This window comes from Lissotriton helveticus, chromosome 3_2 (genome assembly GCF_964261635.1).
Source record: "Lissotriton helveticus chromosome 3_2, aLisHel1.1, whole genome shotgun sequence".
NCBI classification, from domain to species: Eukaryota; Metazoa; Chordata; class Amphibia; order Caudata; family Salamandridae; genus Lissotriton; species Lissotriton helveticus.
The window spans coordinates 449,586,058-449,599,388 of record NC_136062.1 but is presented as its reverse complement, the minus strand read 5'-3'; the positions used below and the strand labels follow the sequence as shown (position 1 = coordinate 449,599,388).

Here is a 13,331-nt window from a genome sequence, read left to right as displayed (position 1 = left end):
AGTAGAGGAAGAGCAGATGTCAAAGCCGGTGGCCCTTGAGGAGGCTGCACCGGAGGAGTAGGAGCCAACTGAAAGGCAGCTGGTGGTTGTGGAGGAGCAGGAGGCAATACAACCAAAGGTTGCGCAACTAAAGGTTGTGGAGGTGCCGTAGCATTCTGTGCATAAGGGGGTGGCGAACTCAACAAATGCGACATTAGGGGATCTTTTTCAAGGTCTTTTGCTGCATCTTGCTGAAGAGGCGGCAAAACTGGATAACATTTATCAGTTACCATTTTACAATGCCTATGCAACTGCTCGCTCATCAGTTCCTCTACGTTGTCTTTAAACTGCATAGCAGCTTGCATTATCGAAATACCCCTTTCTCTCTTATTTTTCTTCGCTAATTTAATTTCTTTTTGTTTGGCTTCCTTACGCCATAGGCGGAAAGAGTCAAACATCGCCGGCCGGGCTTTCTTCTTAAAAAGTTTAACTTCTAGATTATCTAGGATTTCCGTGTCAAAGCTACCATATTGGGGCCATTTTAGAACACCATCCTTTCTGGTGTATTTGATCCACACTTCATTATATGTGATGGGGCCTACTCCATGTTTCACATACAGTTCATAAGTTGGAGTTCCAATCGGAGGAACCGGACACGAGTCTTCCAATCGGGAATCCCTATTACAACCAAGACAAAACAAATTTCCAAGTCTGCTAAGACCAGGCATCTACGCTCACTAGTCTAGCTTCAAACTTCAAAGGATTATCGATTACGATAGTCTCGTGAATATACGAGTCCTTCGGCTTTGGTACTTGCAAGTTCCAAATCAAAGATCCCAAAGGGGATACCCAAAACTAAGGACTGGGAGACGCTCCACTTATACTTAACTGAGGTATCGATGACGTCACCAGAAGACTCGTCTATCGTTTCGCTCTACCAAACATCAAGGGTCCAAATCAGGGCGATAGCCAGGGCAGCAGTCCTTCGTAGCCGTCGGGAAGCGGGGAACCTCACAGCAAAGACTTTCGGACCACGTCGACATGCAGGGGTCGATGAAGTGGCAGCCTTCGCGCCAGCTGGGGTACTGGGTTGTACAGAACCGGTACAGAACCGTTAACCCAGTGGTGTCAGGGTACACCCTAAGATTTCGAGTACTTTCCTGATTCAGACCACAGAAACTCAGTCTTCTAGGTGAAGTCAAAGATCGAATTTATTGGCTGCAACCAAGTAACAGGCGTCCTAGAAGTACAACAGCACGGTGTGTATATTCTCAGGAGACTGCTCAATCTTACAAAGCCAGGCTTCTCTTTTTATACAAAATATTAAGCTTTAGGCAAACATTCTTTACATTTCATTAGACCATCCACATGTTTTCACTACAAAGAAAAAGCAGAGTCATGATGACAAGACCATATTTCAATTCGTCCAGCCCACAACAAATTACCCTTCAGAAAAGGGGGTGGTGATGAACAGAGTGTCTGAATTAAGCAGATCACTCTTACCCAGTCCAAAGATCAGGGCTAGATCCATCACCGTTATTTAGCTCACTGCCCCATCCCTGCTCAGAACCTGGCTATATGCAAATTAGTCTGTCCCTGGCCCAGTGCATCATGGGAACAGGGCAGACCAAACTACCAAGCCAATTCTTCACCAGAAAGGAGACAAGCTTCCGGGGACCGGTTTCTGGCATTTCAGCCGTCGTCGGCTTGACTTGCTTGAATCCTGATGGAGCAGTGAGCAAGGGACTCATGTCTGAATATACCCTGCCACACCTATAGTGGCCAAAAACGATTCAGAAAAGGGGGTGGTGATGAACAGAGTGTCTGAATTAAGCAGACCACTCTTACCCAGTCCAAAGATCAGGGCTTGATCCATCAGCCAGGTTCTGAGCTGGGATGGTGCAGTGAGCTAAAAAACGGTGATGGATCAAGCCCTGATCTTTGGACTGGGTAAGAGTGGTCTGCTTAATTCAGACACTCTGTTCATCACCACCCCCTTTTCTGAATCATGTTGTCCACCATAAGCGTGGAAGGGTATACTCAGATGTGAGTCCCTTGCTCATTGCACCATCAGGATTCTAGCAAGCCGGGCCGACGACGGCTGACATAGCAGCAAACACATGACCTCAGACAGTGACTTCACTGCAGAAATTCAAACCTAGCGCTTAGGGTGCCTCTCTAGCAGCTGTACTCTCACTGAGGCAGAACAAGTCTTTAAAAACCTCGCATCAGATTTTCCAAGAGGTTCATTTGCAACCTCGGCCCTTTCCGCCTTCTTCCTGTCCCTCCTCTCAGTCTGGGAGACCCTCTATGGACACCGTCCTGAGTCGGATCTCGCAGCCCTTGTTTGTTTGTCTGGGTAGGGACCAGCGTGAATGGGGGGGTATATAGGGCTCAGTTGTTTCCAGGATCCCAAACCTTCACGGGGCCCACATTCAGCCGAAGGCCAATGAATATCTGTAAGATTTGGGAGACACAGAGGCACCTCCTAACATTCTGCAGGGGCTCCCATTCATCTGCGCTGTGTCCCTCCTCTAGTTGTTGCCCAGCAGGCCTCTGTCCCTTATCCAGGCGTGGTGCTGCCCAGTCACCCTGTTGCCCCATAAGGCCTCTGTCCCTTATCCGAGCGTGGTGCTGCCAAGTCACCCTGTTGCCCCAGAGTGGTTCAGCCAATCCACCGAACTATACTGGACCGACCACAGCTGCATCCACTTCACCTTCAAGAAGACCACATCCCACCACCACACGTTACAGATCCCTCCGCAGATGCTGGAGCAAAGTCACCACAGACCAGCTGACCACATCGCTGAGCCAGAACCCAGCTGCCGACAACCCTAACACCGACGACGCAGCAGACAATCTCGCACAGTGGATCACCAACTGCGCCGACGACCTCGCTCCACTGAAGAAACCCCCAGGCAAGAATAGCAACAGAAAAACCTCTTGGTTCACAGACACCCTCAAAATCACAAAGAAATCATGCCGAACCCTCGAAAAAGCTTGGCGCCACAAGCGGACATCAGAAAACATGACAGCCCTCAAGAGCGCCACCTGCGAATACCACCAAATTATCCGCACCACCAAAAGGACATCGTTCAAAGAGCGGCTGGACAACAACTCCCACAACAGCAAGGAACTCTGCAGCATCGTCAAAGAGCGCTCCAACCCCAGTGCCAGCAACAACGACATCACACCGTCACAAGACCTCTGCAACTCCCTCGCCTCGTACTTCCACCGCAAGATCGCAGACCTATGACAGCATCGGACCCCAGACCCCGTCTCCAGTCACCGAACCAACGACCCCCACCACCACCCTCAGCGCCTGGACCCCCATCAGCACGGAAGACACCACCCACGTCATGAACACCATCCACTCCGGATCCCCCTCCGACCCATGCCCTCATCATATCTTCAACAAAGCCGACACCATCATCGCACCCCACCTCCGGAACATCATTAACAGCTCCTTCACGTCAGCCACCTTCCCTGGAAGCTGGAAACACGCAGAAATCAACGCCCTTCTGAAGAAACCAACAGCGGACCCCAAAGACCTCAAGAACTTTCGCCCCATCACTCTTCTCCCCTTCCCGGCTAAAGTCATCGAGAAGACCGTCAATAAACAGCTGACTGCATTCCTCGAAGCAAACAACTCGCTCGACCCATCCCAGTCCGGATTCCCAGCCAACCACAGCACCAAGACTGCCCTGATCGCAGCCACCGATGACATCAGGACCCTGATGGACAACGGAGAGACAGGCGCTCTCATCCTCCTGGCCCTCTCGGCAGCCTGCGACACCGTCTGCCACCGCACCCTAATAACCCGCCTCTACAACTCTGGGATCCAAGGAAAAGCCCTGGACTGGATCACTTCGTTCCTCTCCGACAGAACCCAGAGAGTCCGCCTCCCTCCCTTCCGCTCTGAGGCCACCAAGATCATCTACGGCATACCCCAGGGCTCCTCACTCAGCCCAACCCTCTTCAATATCTACATGAGCCCCCTCGCCACCATCGCACGCAAACACAACATCAACATCCTCTGCTACGCAGATGACACCCAACTGATACTCTCCCTCACCAAAGACCCCCGCACCGCCAAAGCCAACTTTCAGGACGGAATGAAAGATGTCGCAGAATGGATGAAGGACAGCCGTCTGAAGCTCAACTCGGACAAGACGGAGGTCCTCATCCTCGGACAATCCCCATCCGCCTGGGACGACTCCTGGTGGCTCACGACGCTGGGCACCGCACCAACACCCACGGACCACGCTCGCAACCTGGGATTCATCCTGGACTCCTCGCTCACAATGACCAAACAAGTCAACGCTGTCTCGTCCTCATGCTTCAACACCCTGCGCATGCTCCGAAAGATCTTAGGTGGATCCCCACCGAAACCAGAAAGACGGTCACCCAGGCCCTGGTCACCAGTCGACTGGACTACGGGAACGCCCTTTACGCAGGAACCACAGCCAAACTTCAGAAACGGCTTCAGCGCATACAGAACGCCTCCGCACGACTTAACCTCGTCATCCCTCGCCATAACCACATATCCGCCCACCTGAGAAACCTTCACTTGCTCCCCGTCAGCAAGAGGATCACGTTCAGGCTGCTCATCCACGCCCACAAAGCACTCCACAACATGGGCCCGAATACCTCAACAACTGCCTCTCGTTCTACACCCCCACCCGCCAGCTCCGCTCCACCAGCCTTGCCCTCGCCACCGTCCCACGGATTCGCAGAGCCACCACCGGAGGAAGATCATTCTCCTACCTGGCAGCCAAGACTTGGAACTCCCTCCCCGCACACCTACGACTGACCCAGGACCCTCTCACCTTCAGGAGACACCTCTAGACCTGGCTATTCGAGCAGTAATGGCACCCTCCACTCCCTTCAGCGCCTTGATACCCTCGCGGGTAAGTAGCGCGCTTTACAAATGCATTGATTGATTGATTGATGGCCCAGTCACCCTGTTGCCCCAGAGTGGTGCTGCCCAGTCACCCTGTTGCCCCAGAGTGGTGCCGCCCAGTCACCCTGTTTCTCAGCAGGCCTCTGTCCCTTATCCAGGCGTGGTGCTGCCCAGTCACCCTGTTGCCCCATAAGGCCGCCGTCCATTATCCGAGCGTGGTGCTGCCCAGTCACCCTGTTGCCCCATAAGGCCGCCGTCCATTATCCGAGCGTGGTGCAGCCCAGTCACCCTGTTTCTCCGCAGGCCTCTGTCCCTTATCCAGGCTTGGTGCTGCCCAGTCACCCTGTTACCCCATAAGGTACGTCCCTTATCTGCGTGTGGTGCTGCCCAGTCACCCTGTTGCCCCAGAGTGGTGCTGCCCAGTCACCCTGTTGCCCCAGAGTGGTGCTGCCCAGTCCCCCTGTTGCCCCGGCAGGCCTCGGTCCCTTATCCACGTGGGGTGCTGCCCATTCACCCTATTTCTCAGCAGGCCTCGTCCCTTATCCAGGCGCGGAGCTGCCCAGTCACCCTGTTGCCCCAGAGTGGTGCTGCCCATTCACCCTGTTGCCCCAGAGTGGTGCTGCCCAGTCACCCTATTTCTCAGCAGGCCTCAGTCCCTTATCCAGGCGTGGTGCTGCCCAGTCATCCTGTTGCCCCAGAGTGGTGCTGCCCAGTCACCCTGTTGCCCCAGAGTGGTGCTGCCCAGTCACCCTGTTGCCCCAGAGTGGTGCTGCCCCGTCCCCCTGTTGCCCCGGCAGGCCTCGGTCCCTTACCCACGCGTGGTGCTGCCCAGTCACCCTATTTCTCAGCAGGCCTCGGTCCCTTATCCAGGCGCGGTGCTGCCGAGTCACCCTGTTGCCCCAGAGTGGTGCTGCCCATTCACCCTGTTGCCCCAGAGTGGTGCTGCCCAGTCACCCTGTTGCCCCAGCAGGCCTCGGTCCCTTATCCACGTGGGGTGCTGCCCATTCACCCTGTTGCCCCAGCAGGCCTCGGTCCCTTATCCACGCGTGGTGCTGCCCGTGCGCTCTGTTGCCCCGGCAGGCCTTAGTCCCTTATCCACGCATGGTGCTGCCCAGTCACCCTATTTCTCAGCAGGCCTCAGTCCCTTATCCAGGCGCGGTGCTGCCCAGTCACCCTGTTGCCCCAGAGTGGTGCTGCCCAGTCACCCTGTTGCCCCAGAGTGGTGCTGCACAGTCACCTTGTTGCCCCAGAGGCCTCGGTCCCTTATCCACGCGTGGTGCTGCCCAGTCACCGTGTTGCCCCAGAGGCCTCGGTCCCTGATCCAGGCGCGGTGCTGCCCGGTCACTCTGTTGCCCCAGCAGACCTCGGTCCCTTATCCAGGCGCGGTGCTGGCTAGTCACTCTGTTGCCCCAGAGGCCTCGGTCCCTTATCCACGTGTGGTGCTGCCCGGTCACTCTGTTGCCCCAGCAGGCCTTGGTCCCTTATCCAGGCACGGTGCTGGCCAGTCACTCTGTTGCCCCAGCAGGCCTCGGTCCCTTATCCACGCGTGGTGCTGCCCAGTCACCGTGTTGCCCCAGAGGCCTCGGTCCCTTATCCACGTGTGGTGCTGCCCAGTCACCGTGTTGCCCCAGAGGCCTCGGTCCCTGATCCAGGCGCGGTGCTGCCCAGTCACTCTGTTGCCCCAGCAGACCTCGGTCCCTTATCCAGGCGCAGTGCTGGCCAGTCACTCTGTTGCCCCAGCAGGCCTCGGTCCCTTATCCAGGCGCGGTGCTGCCCAGTCACCCTGTTGCCCCATAAGGTCTCCGTCCCTGTTGCCCCAGAGTGGTGCTGCTCAGTCACCCTGTTGCCCCATAAGGTCTCCGTCCCTGTTGCCCCAGAGTGGTGCTGCCCAGTCAACCTGTCCCCATAAGGTCTCCGTCCCTGTTGCCCCAGAGAGGCATCGGTCCTTTATCCAGGCGCGGTGCTGCCCAGTCACCGTGTTGCCCCAGAGGCCTCGGTCCCTTATCCACGTGTGGTGCTGCCCAGTCACCGTGTTGCCCCAGAGGCCTCGGTCCCTGATCCAGGCGCGGTGCTGCCCAGTCACCCTGTTGCCCCAGCAGGCCTCGGTCCCTTATCCAGGCGCGGTGCTGCCCAGTCACCCTGTTGCCCCAGCAGGCCTCGGTCCTTTCTCCAGGCGCGGTTCTGCCCAGTCACCCTGTTGCCCCATAAGGTCTCCGTCCCTGTTGCCCCAGAGTGGTGCTGCCCCGTCACCGTGTTGCCCCAGAGGCCTCGGTCCCTTATCCACGCGTGGTGCTGCCCGTTCACTATATTGCCCCGGCAGGCCTCGGTCCCTTATCGAGGCCTGGTTCTGCCCAGTCACCCCGTGCCTCCTGTTGCCCCTGCAGGCCTGGGTCACTCGCCCCTCCCGGTTGGCCCCGGAGCCCCGCCCCGTCGCACGGGCTGCCCCCGCAGGCCTCGGTAGTCTAAGAAAGCACAGAGCTATCATCGTTAACACCCGCGCGCAGGTCTTATAAATGTAGCCATAATTCGTGCGCCCGGCCAGGGCAGAGCCGACCCCCGGCCCCCATAAATCAGGCCGTTTAATGTGGCTCCCCCCCTCCCGCCGCAGCCCCGGCGTGCGGATAATGAGGGGGCGCGGGCTGTTCCTGTCGGCCCGCCGCTCTGATCCGCTGTCAGCCGCAGAGTTATGGATGAAGTGACCGGAGGCCGATTGGAAGCAGCTGCGGGAACAAAGTCCGTGCGAGGTGTCTGTCTGTCTGCGGGACGGACGCTTCCCGCGGGCCCCGCGAGGCGAGAGGGGTGCCGAGCCCTGAAGGGGCCCTGGGGAGGTGAGAGGGGTGCCGGACCCCTGGGAGGTGAGAGGGGTGCCGGACCCCTGGGAGGTGAGAGGGGTGCCGGACCCCTGGGAGGTGAGAGGGGTGCCGGACCCTTGGGAGGTGAGAGGGGTGCCGGACCCTGATGGGCCCTGGCAGCCGTCTCTCCGGGCTTCTCAAGGGCCCTGGCAGACGTCTTTCTCGGTAGAGGCACCTCTCTGAGGTGAGAGGGTGCCGGCCTCTGATGGGCCCTGGCATCCGTCTCTCCGGGTAGGGTCACCTCTTTGGCGCGCAACACCCATTGGGATCAGAGGGCGTAACCAAAAATAATGTAAATTAGCCATTACGTTGACGTCAGCAAATTAATTGCTTTAAAAACACTGAATGGCTCCTAGTTACAATCTGTGAATCATGTGGAATGTTATGTCTAACAAAAAGACTGCACAGCAGCCACGAACTGTCTTTACCGAGCCAACCAACCAATGGCAAACCCTGAAAAGAGCACGACACCCAGTGCTGAGGGAGGCGGGACTGAGACCTGCTCTCTGTGGTTATGGGTCCTTGTCACTAGATGACTGTCGTCCTGCAGACTGCTAGAGCAGCACGGACCTAAAAAGAGCTTACTTGGTCAGTAGAGCAGCAAGCATCAGTTAATAAATTGAATTACAAGCTGGGTGTGTCAATGAAGGGGTGGCAGTGCCAACCGTGAAGGGTCCATTTAGAGAGCACTCCCACCCTGAGGGACATGCAGGTGTTTCCCATCTTGTAAGCCTTTATGAATGAAAGCAACGAGAGGAGTTACATTTAACACATTTTTTTTTTTTTTTTTTTGCAAACTGGTTGTTTACAGGTACAAATATTTAATCGATTGTGAAGTTTGTAGTGAAAGTTCATTAACACTTCTTATTAAGTCATCTAGGATATAAACAACATACAGCTCCCAGGCCCCCAGGGGTCTGTTCAGCTCAGATCGTGTGAACTTTCAAGCCTGGAGTTGAGTGCCTGCCCAAACTTTCTGACATTGCTCCTGCACGCTGCCAGAACCTCTAGTATGTTTTGTTTCCCCTCCCTGTCTTTTTGTTAGTATTATATCTTTGGGCGCTATTAGATTAGTCATTTTATTTAGTGAGTTCGACGTTCTCCTGTCCCGGTGTCTTGTTTGTGTAATATATTCACTCCTCCTCTTTTTGCTCTTGTAGTTTCATCCTTGTTTGTGCAGTCTGTGACGCTCTTGGGGTTGTGCCAGTGAAATTTCAGGTCTGAACCTGTGGCGGATGCGTCAAGTCGCTGCGGCTCCTGAGCACCGACTCCTGTGGCGCGCGCCGGTTCCGAAGGCCGCTAGCATGGCGCAATCCTGCACATGTCTGATCATCATGAGCTGTATTATGATCCTGGCTTCTTTTCGTTTCTGATCATGCATCTGTTTTTCTCCTTAGTTGTAATTTCAATGTTCCATGTCATTAAGTGCGCCTTGAAGGGTACCCTCATAGAGCACGTGGTTGCGGGTTTGCTTGCGTGGAGGCTGCAGCCTGGCGCGCACGTGGCTGAAGAAGACCAGTGCTTGAGACCAGAGTTCCGTGTGTCCCATGGAGAGTGAGGGTTACTTACACCCCTCAGTGTCACGAGGTTGTGTTTGGTGGTTACTACACTGAGAAGCAGTCTTGTCCAATAGAGGTGGCGAGGGTCAGCCGGCATGAGGCCCCTTCTCATTGTGAGATTCTTCAGAATTTACAAAACCGGTTTCTCCATAGAGTGCTAGCGGTTGCCTCAGAGACAGCCACCTGTGTCTTATTTATTTATTTATTTGAAAGGTTTTATATAGCGCTGGCTAGACCCGGAGGTATCAGAGCGCTTTACATGAGTGTCAGACCATAGTTGCAGGTTACAACGTTACAAAGGTTACACAGTTATTAGAGCATAGCTACATAGTTAGATGTTAGGTCGAGACAGACAATAGGGACAAAGGCATAAGGGAAAAAGCAGCCAAGAGGAGAGATTCAGGGGAGAGGGGGTAGGAGCTGTCAAAGGTGACAGGGAATGAAGGAGGGAAAGAGGAGGGGCATGGGGAGAGACACAGCATGAAAGAAGAGTGGGAGGGTGACGGGGCACAGACCGGTAGACGAGTAATAGTTGCGTCCAAAGTCCAGTGAGCTGTGATCCCAAGGGAAGTGGTATCATTCCCCCAACTACCGTTGCAAGAGGCTACCTTTACGCTGTGGACTCTCTCAGAGGGGTCTCTGAGACTCCAAGGCCTACCTACTGGATTCTTCCCCAAAAAGGGGAGAGGGAATGTTTTGGCAAGGGGCTTATGTCTGCCATTCTGAGGTTGGACTGGATTACTTGGAGGATATAATTGAGTTGGCCCCTCTATTGTGATGGCTTATAATTTGGCAAACGTCAGAGGTAGATCTTACAAAAACAATCTTAAACTATTGTATGGCCTTGAAAAATAAGTCAAGGCTCCCCCGCCCCGTTAGTAGATGTTAGGGGTGTCTTTGGAAGTGTGGGGGTACCAGTGTACCGTGCCAACCTTGATTCAGTCTGAGATACTGCAAGAGGGCAGATTCGTCTTCTTTTTTAAGAACAGCCCCGGCCTGAGCATCAAGTAAAGGCTTTTCATCTTTATTCACATTGTCCCCTAAATATGAATTGAAATTTGATCTAACCTTTATAGAAAACCCTCAGTACATATTTTATTAACCCGTCTACGCCTCGGATCATTACATTTTCTTCTAGCTTTTCCTCAACGGGGAGTGTGGTTTACAAACCTTCCAAATTATCCTTGTGACAATCATTCCCAACAGAGCACAGCCCACTTTATGCTTATTTGCTCTTCATATCAGTCATAGCAAGTGCGCTTTTTAGCTACAAATGTACGTCCTTTCAATTTGAGAACTTATAAGAATTGCATATTATACTTACATCAGTTAGGCTGAGCGGCGATCTGTTGTTGCACAAATGCAGTAAATCTTCTTGTGTAATTTTGCATAATCTCTGCATTTTGGGTAATTTCATGTGAATACGCAATATGGAATTATGAGAATTACGCACACCCTTACTAGTAACACAGCCCCTCATGAGACCACCCCAACTCAGTTTGTGCGCCCTAAAGTAAACAAATATTTATTAATTTACAGAAGTGCCCATATAGATTCATGCGGATTGTGCAGCGTACAAATCTTGCACGTCCACCAAAATGTTGTGCTTTTTTGTGCACTGACAGAGTGTGATACTGGACGTAGTTTAGCGCCATCCGGTGACTGACCAACTATTTCCTGTAAAGTTAGACTGGCAGCTGCTGGATGGAAGAGTAGGCCCTCAGGGTGAGTGCATACTCTGACACTCTTTGAATGGCAAGCTTATTTTGGCACACAAAAAGCATGTTTGCTGCAAACGATATGTTACTATATTGTGGCAAATTAGTACACTAGCATCTAATGATAAGCTAATAATGTGTGAAAAATGAATGCGCTTGCTGCATTTCGGAGTGGGTATTTTGATAAAATAAGTGCAGTTAATTTAAATAATCAGTGGTTTTATGACAAATTAGTATAGTTGACGGAAATGACATGTATGTTTGCTGTTCTAGCTAACTGTCTGCTATTGTATGATATATTTACTGCTTTGGTTCATGCAAACATTCAATATGGTTGTTATCCAGAGTGTTTTAAGGTGCACTCTCCAATGGTACTGCACGCGACTTGGTTTCAGAGTAACCATGCTTGTGTATGTTAGTGAAACCTTGTGTTTTTAATTACTTTTAGAATCTTCCTGGCTCATTTTATTCTCTGTGATAATTTTTCTGAAAAGGTCACGTGATTTCACTTCCTGGCATGGAATCACTTCCTGTGTGACCTCAAATATAGCCTGCCAGCCCATGTAATTACAAAATAAATTTCATCGTGACCCCTGACATACAAAAAGGCTGCTGTACAGGGAAGGTTGTATGAATAGCCAATCATATTTGTGTAGAAAGTTTTTAAGCTCTCAATTTTAAAAGTTGTAGGAACTAAGGCGCATGGAAATGATGCAGTGAGTCACACTACCTGATGAAGTAGATCCCTGGTCTCTTGACTCGGCACCCACCAACTGCGCATACAGACCTCCTCCCCTCCCTGTTGAGTTGGCGTGTTAGAAGATATTGTGGTGGTCTAATGGGAGTCTTCTGTCTGTCCCTGCACAGGTGTGGCGCGAGTTCCCGGACAGACTGGTCGGGTATCCTGGCCGCCTCCACCTTTGGGATCATGAGATGGACAAGTGGAAGTACGAGTCGGAATGGACCAACGAGGTGTCGATGGTGCTCACCGGCGCCGCGTTCTACCACAAGGTAATGTGGCACACAGCGAGCGGAGACCTGGTCGACCTGGGTCCCTAATGTCAATCTTTGAGTTCTGCAATAGTAGTAAGATTCCATTCCATTGATCATCACCATGGCCATACCTGCACACTGAAATGTGGTGACCCTAGCTCATGTACCCTTTGCCCCCTCAAATCCCAAGCCCCCTCTAGCACTTCTCTCTTAATCGCGCATGAATTGAATTCTGTGCTAATTTTCAATAACTTGGTAAAGCGCTGAAGCCTCTTAGTGCACAAGTTGCATTATAATGCGTTTAGGAGGTGTGTGCTCCTACAAAGAATTTACTCAAAAACCTTACCACTTAGCTACGTCTTTAGTTCTTCTCCTAAATGCCAATTGGATTCATTTTTTCAGACCTTCAGGGGTTAAGTTTTTTCACAGTGCTGGTAAATTTGATATAAAAAGAATAGTTTTTAAATTCTTTCCCTTCGAGTTTGGAGTTCATTAAAAGCTTTTTACCTATTGCTCTGAGGTTAGTTGTTGGGTTGTACACATGTGATGCCTTAACATGCTTTCGTTGTCATGTCTTCTGTTCAGTAGTTGGTATCTTTGAGTCACAAGTTTTCTGACTGGTATCTGTTGTTTATGAGACTCCGATAGGGTCCAGTCTAGAATTGTATCTCCTACTGTAGTTAATAATCTAAAATCAGTTTCTGTGGGGCTGTTGTAACCTAATGCAGTTCTTTGACCCATAAAAGCCATCGCCGCACGGATCCCCTTGTGCCTCCATTGTGGGTTGCGAATAACATATGAAGTGCTCTTTCAAAGATTGCATAGGTCATAGAAATGGCTTCTAACGACACCTTATATATCTAAGCTATCCCCCTTCTTCTTCCTGCAGTATTTTAACTATTTATACACCTACAAGATGCCCGGCGACATCAAGAACTGGGTGGACGCCCACATGAACTGCGAAGACATAGCCATGAACTTCTTGGTGGCCAATGTGACTGGCAAGGCCCCCATCAAGGTGAGTGCTCTGCTGACCCACAGCGGAGGCCAGAACAAGCTTCCCAGTTTGCGGTCTCAGTCACAGAGAACATGCCCACTCCACCCAGTAGTATTTACTCTAGGGTTTTGATTTCCATGTTCAACAAAAAGACCATGATGCAGTGCCGTCAATCAATCAATCAATCAATCAATCATGGACATTTATAGAGCGCACTACTTACCCGGAGGGTCTCAAGGCGCTTGGGGGGGGGGGGAGGGGGGAGGGTGCTGCTACTGCTCGAACAGCCAGGTCTTGAGCTTCTTCCTGAAGGAAAGGTGGTCTTGGGTC

The 13,331-nt window shown here is 52.3% G+C and overlaps 1 protein-coding gene across 1 annotated transcript in view; it reads left to right on the top strand.

Moving 5' to 3' along the window:
- The window catches only part of EXT2 (exostosin glycosyltransferase 2), a 305,577-nt gene that overhangs the window by 255,564 nt on the left and 36,682 nt on the right, over positions 1–13,331 (top strand). Inside the window, exons 11-12 of the mRNA XM_078684358.1 lie at positions 11,879–12,022; positions 12,894–13,022. Coding sequence (XP_078540484.1) covers positions 11,879–12,022; positions 12,894–13,022 — 273 coding nt within the window. The remainder of the gene's footprint in view (positions 1–11,878; positions 12,023–12,893; positions 13,023–13,331) is intronic.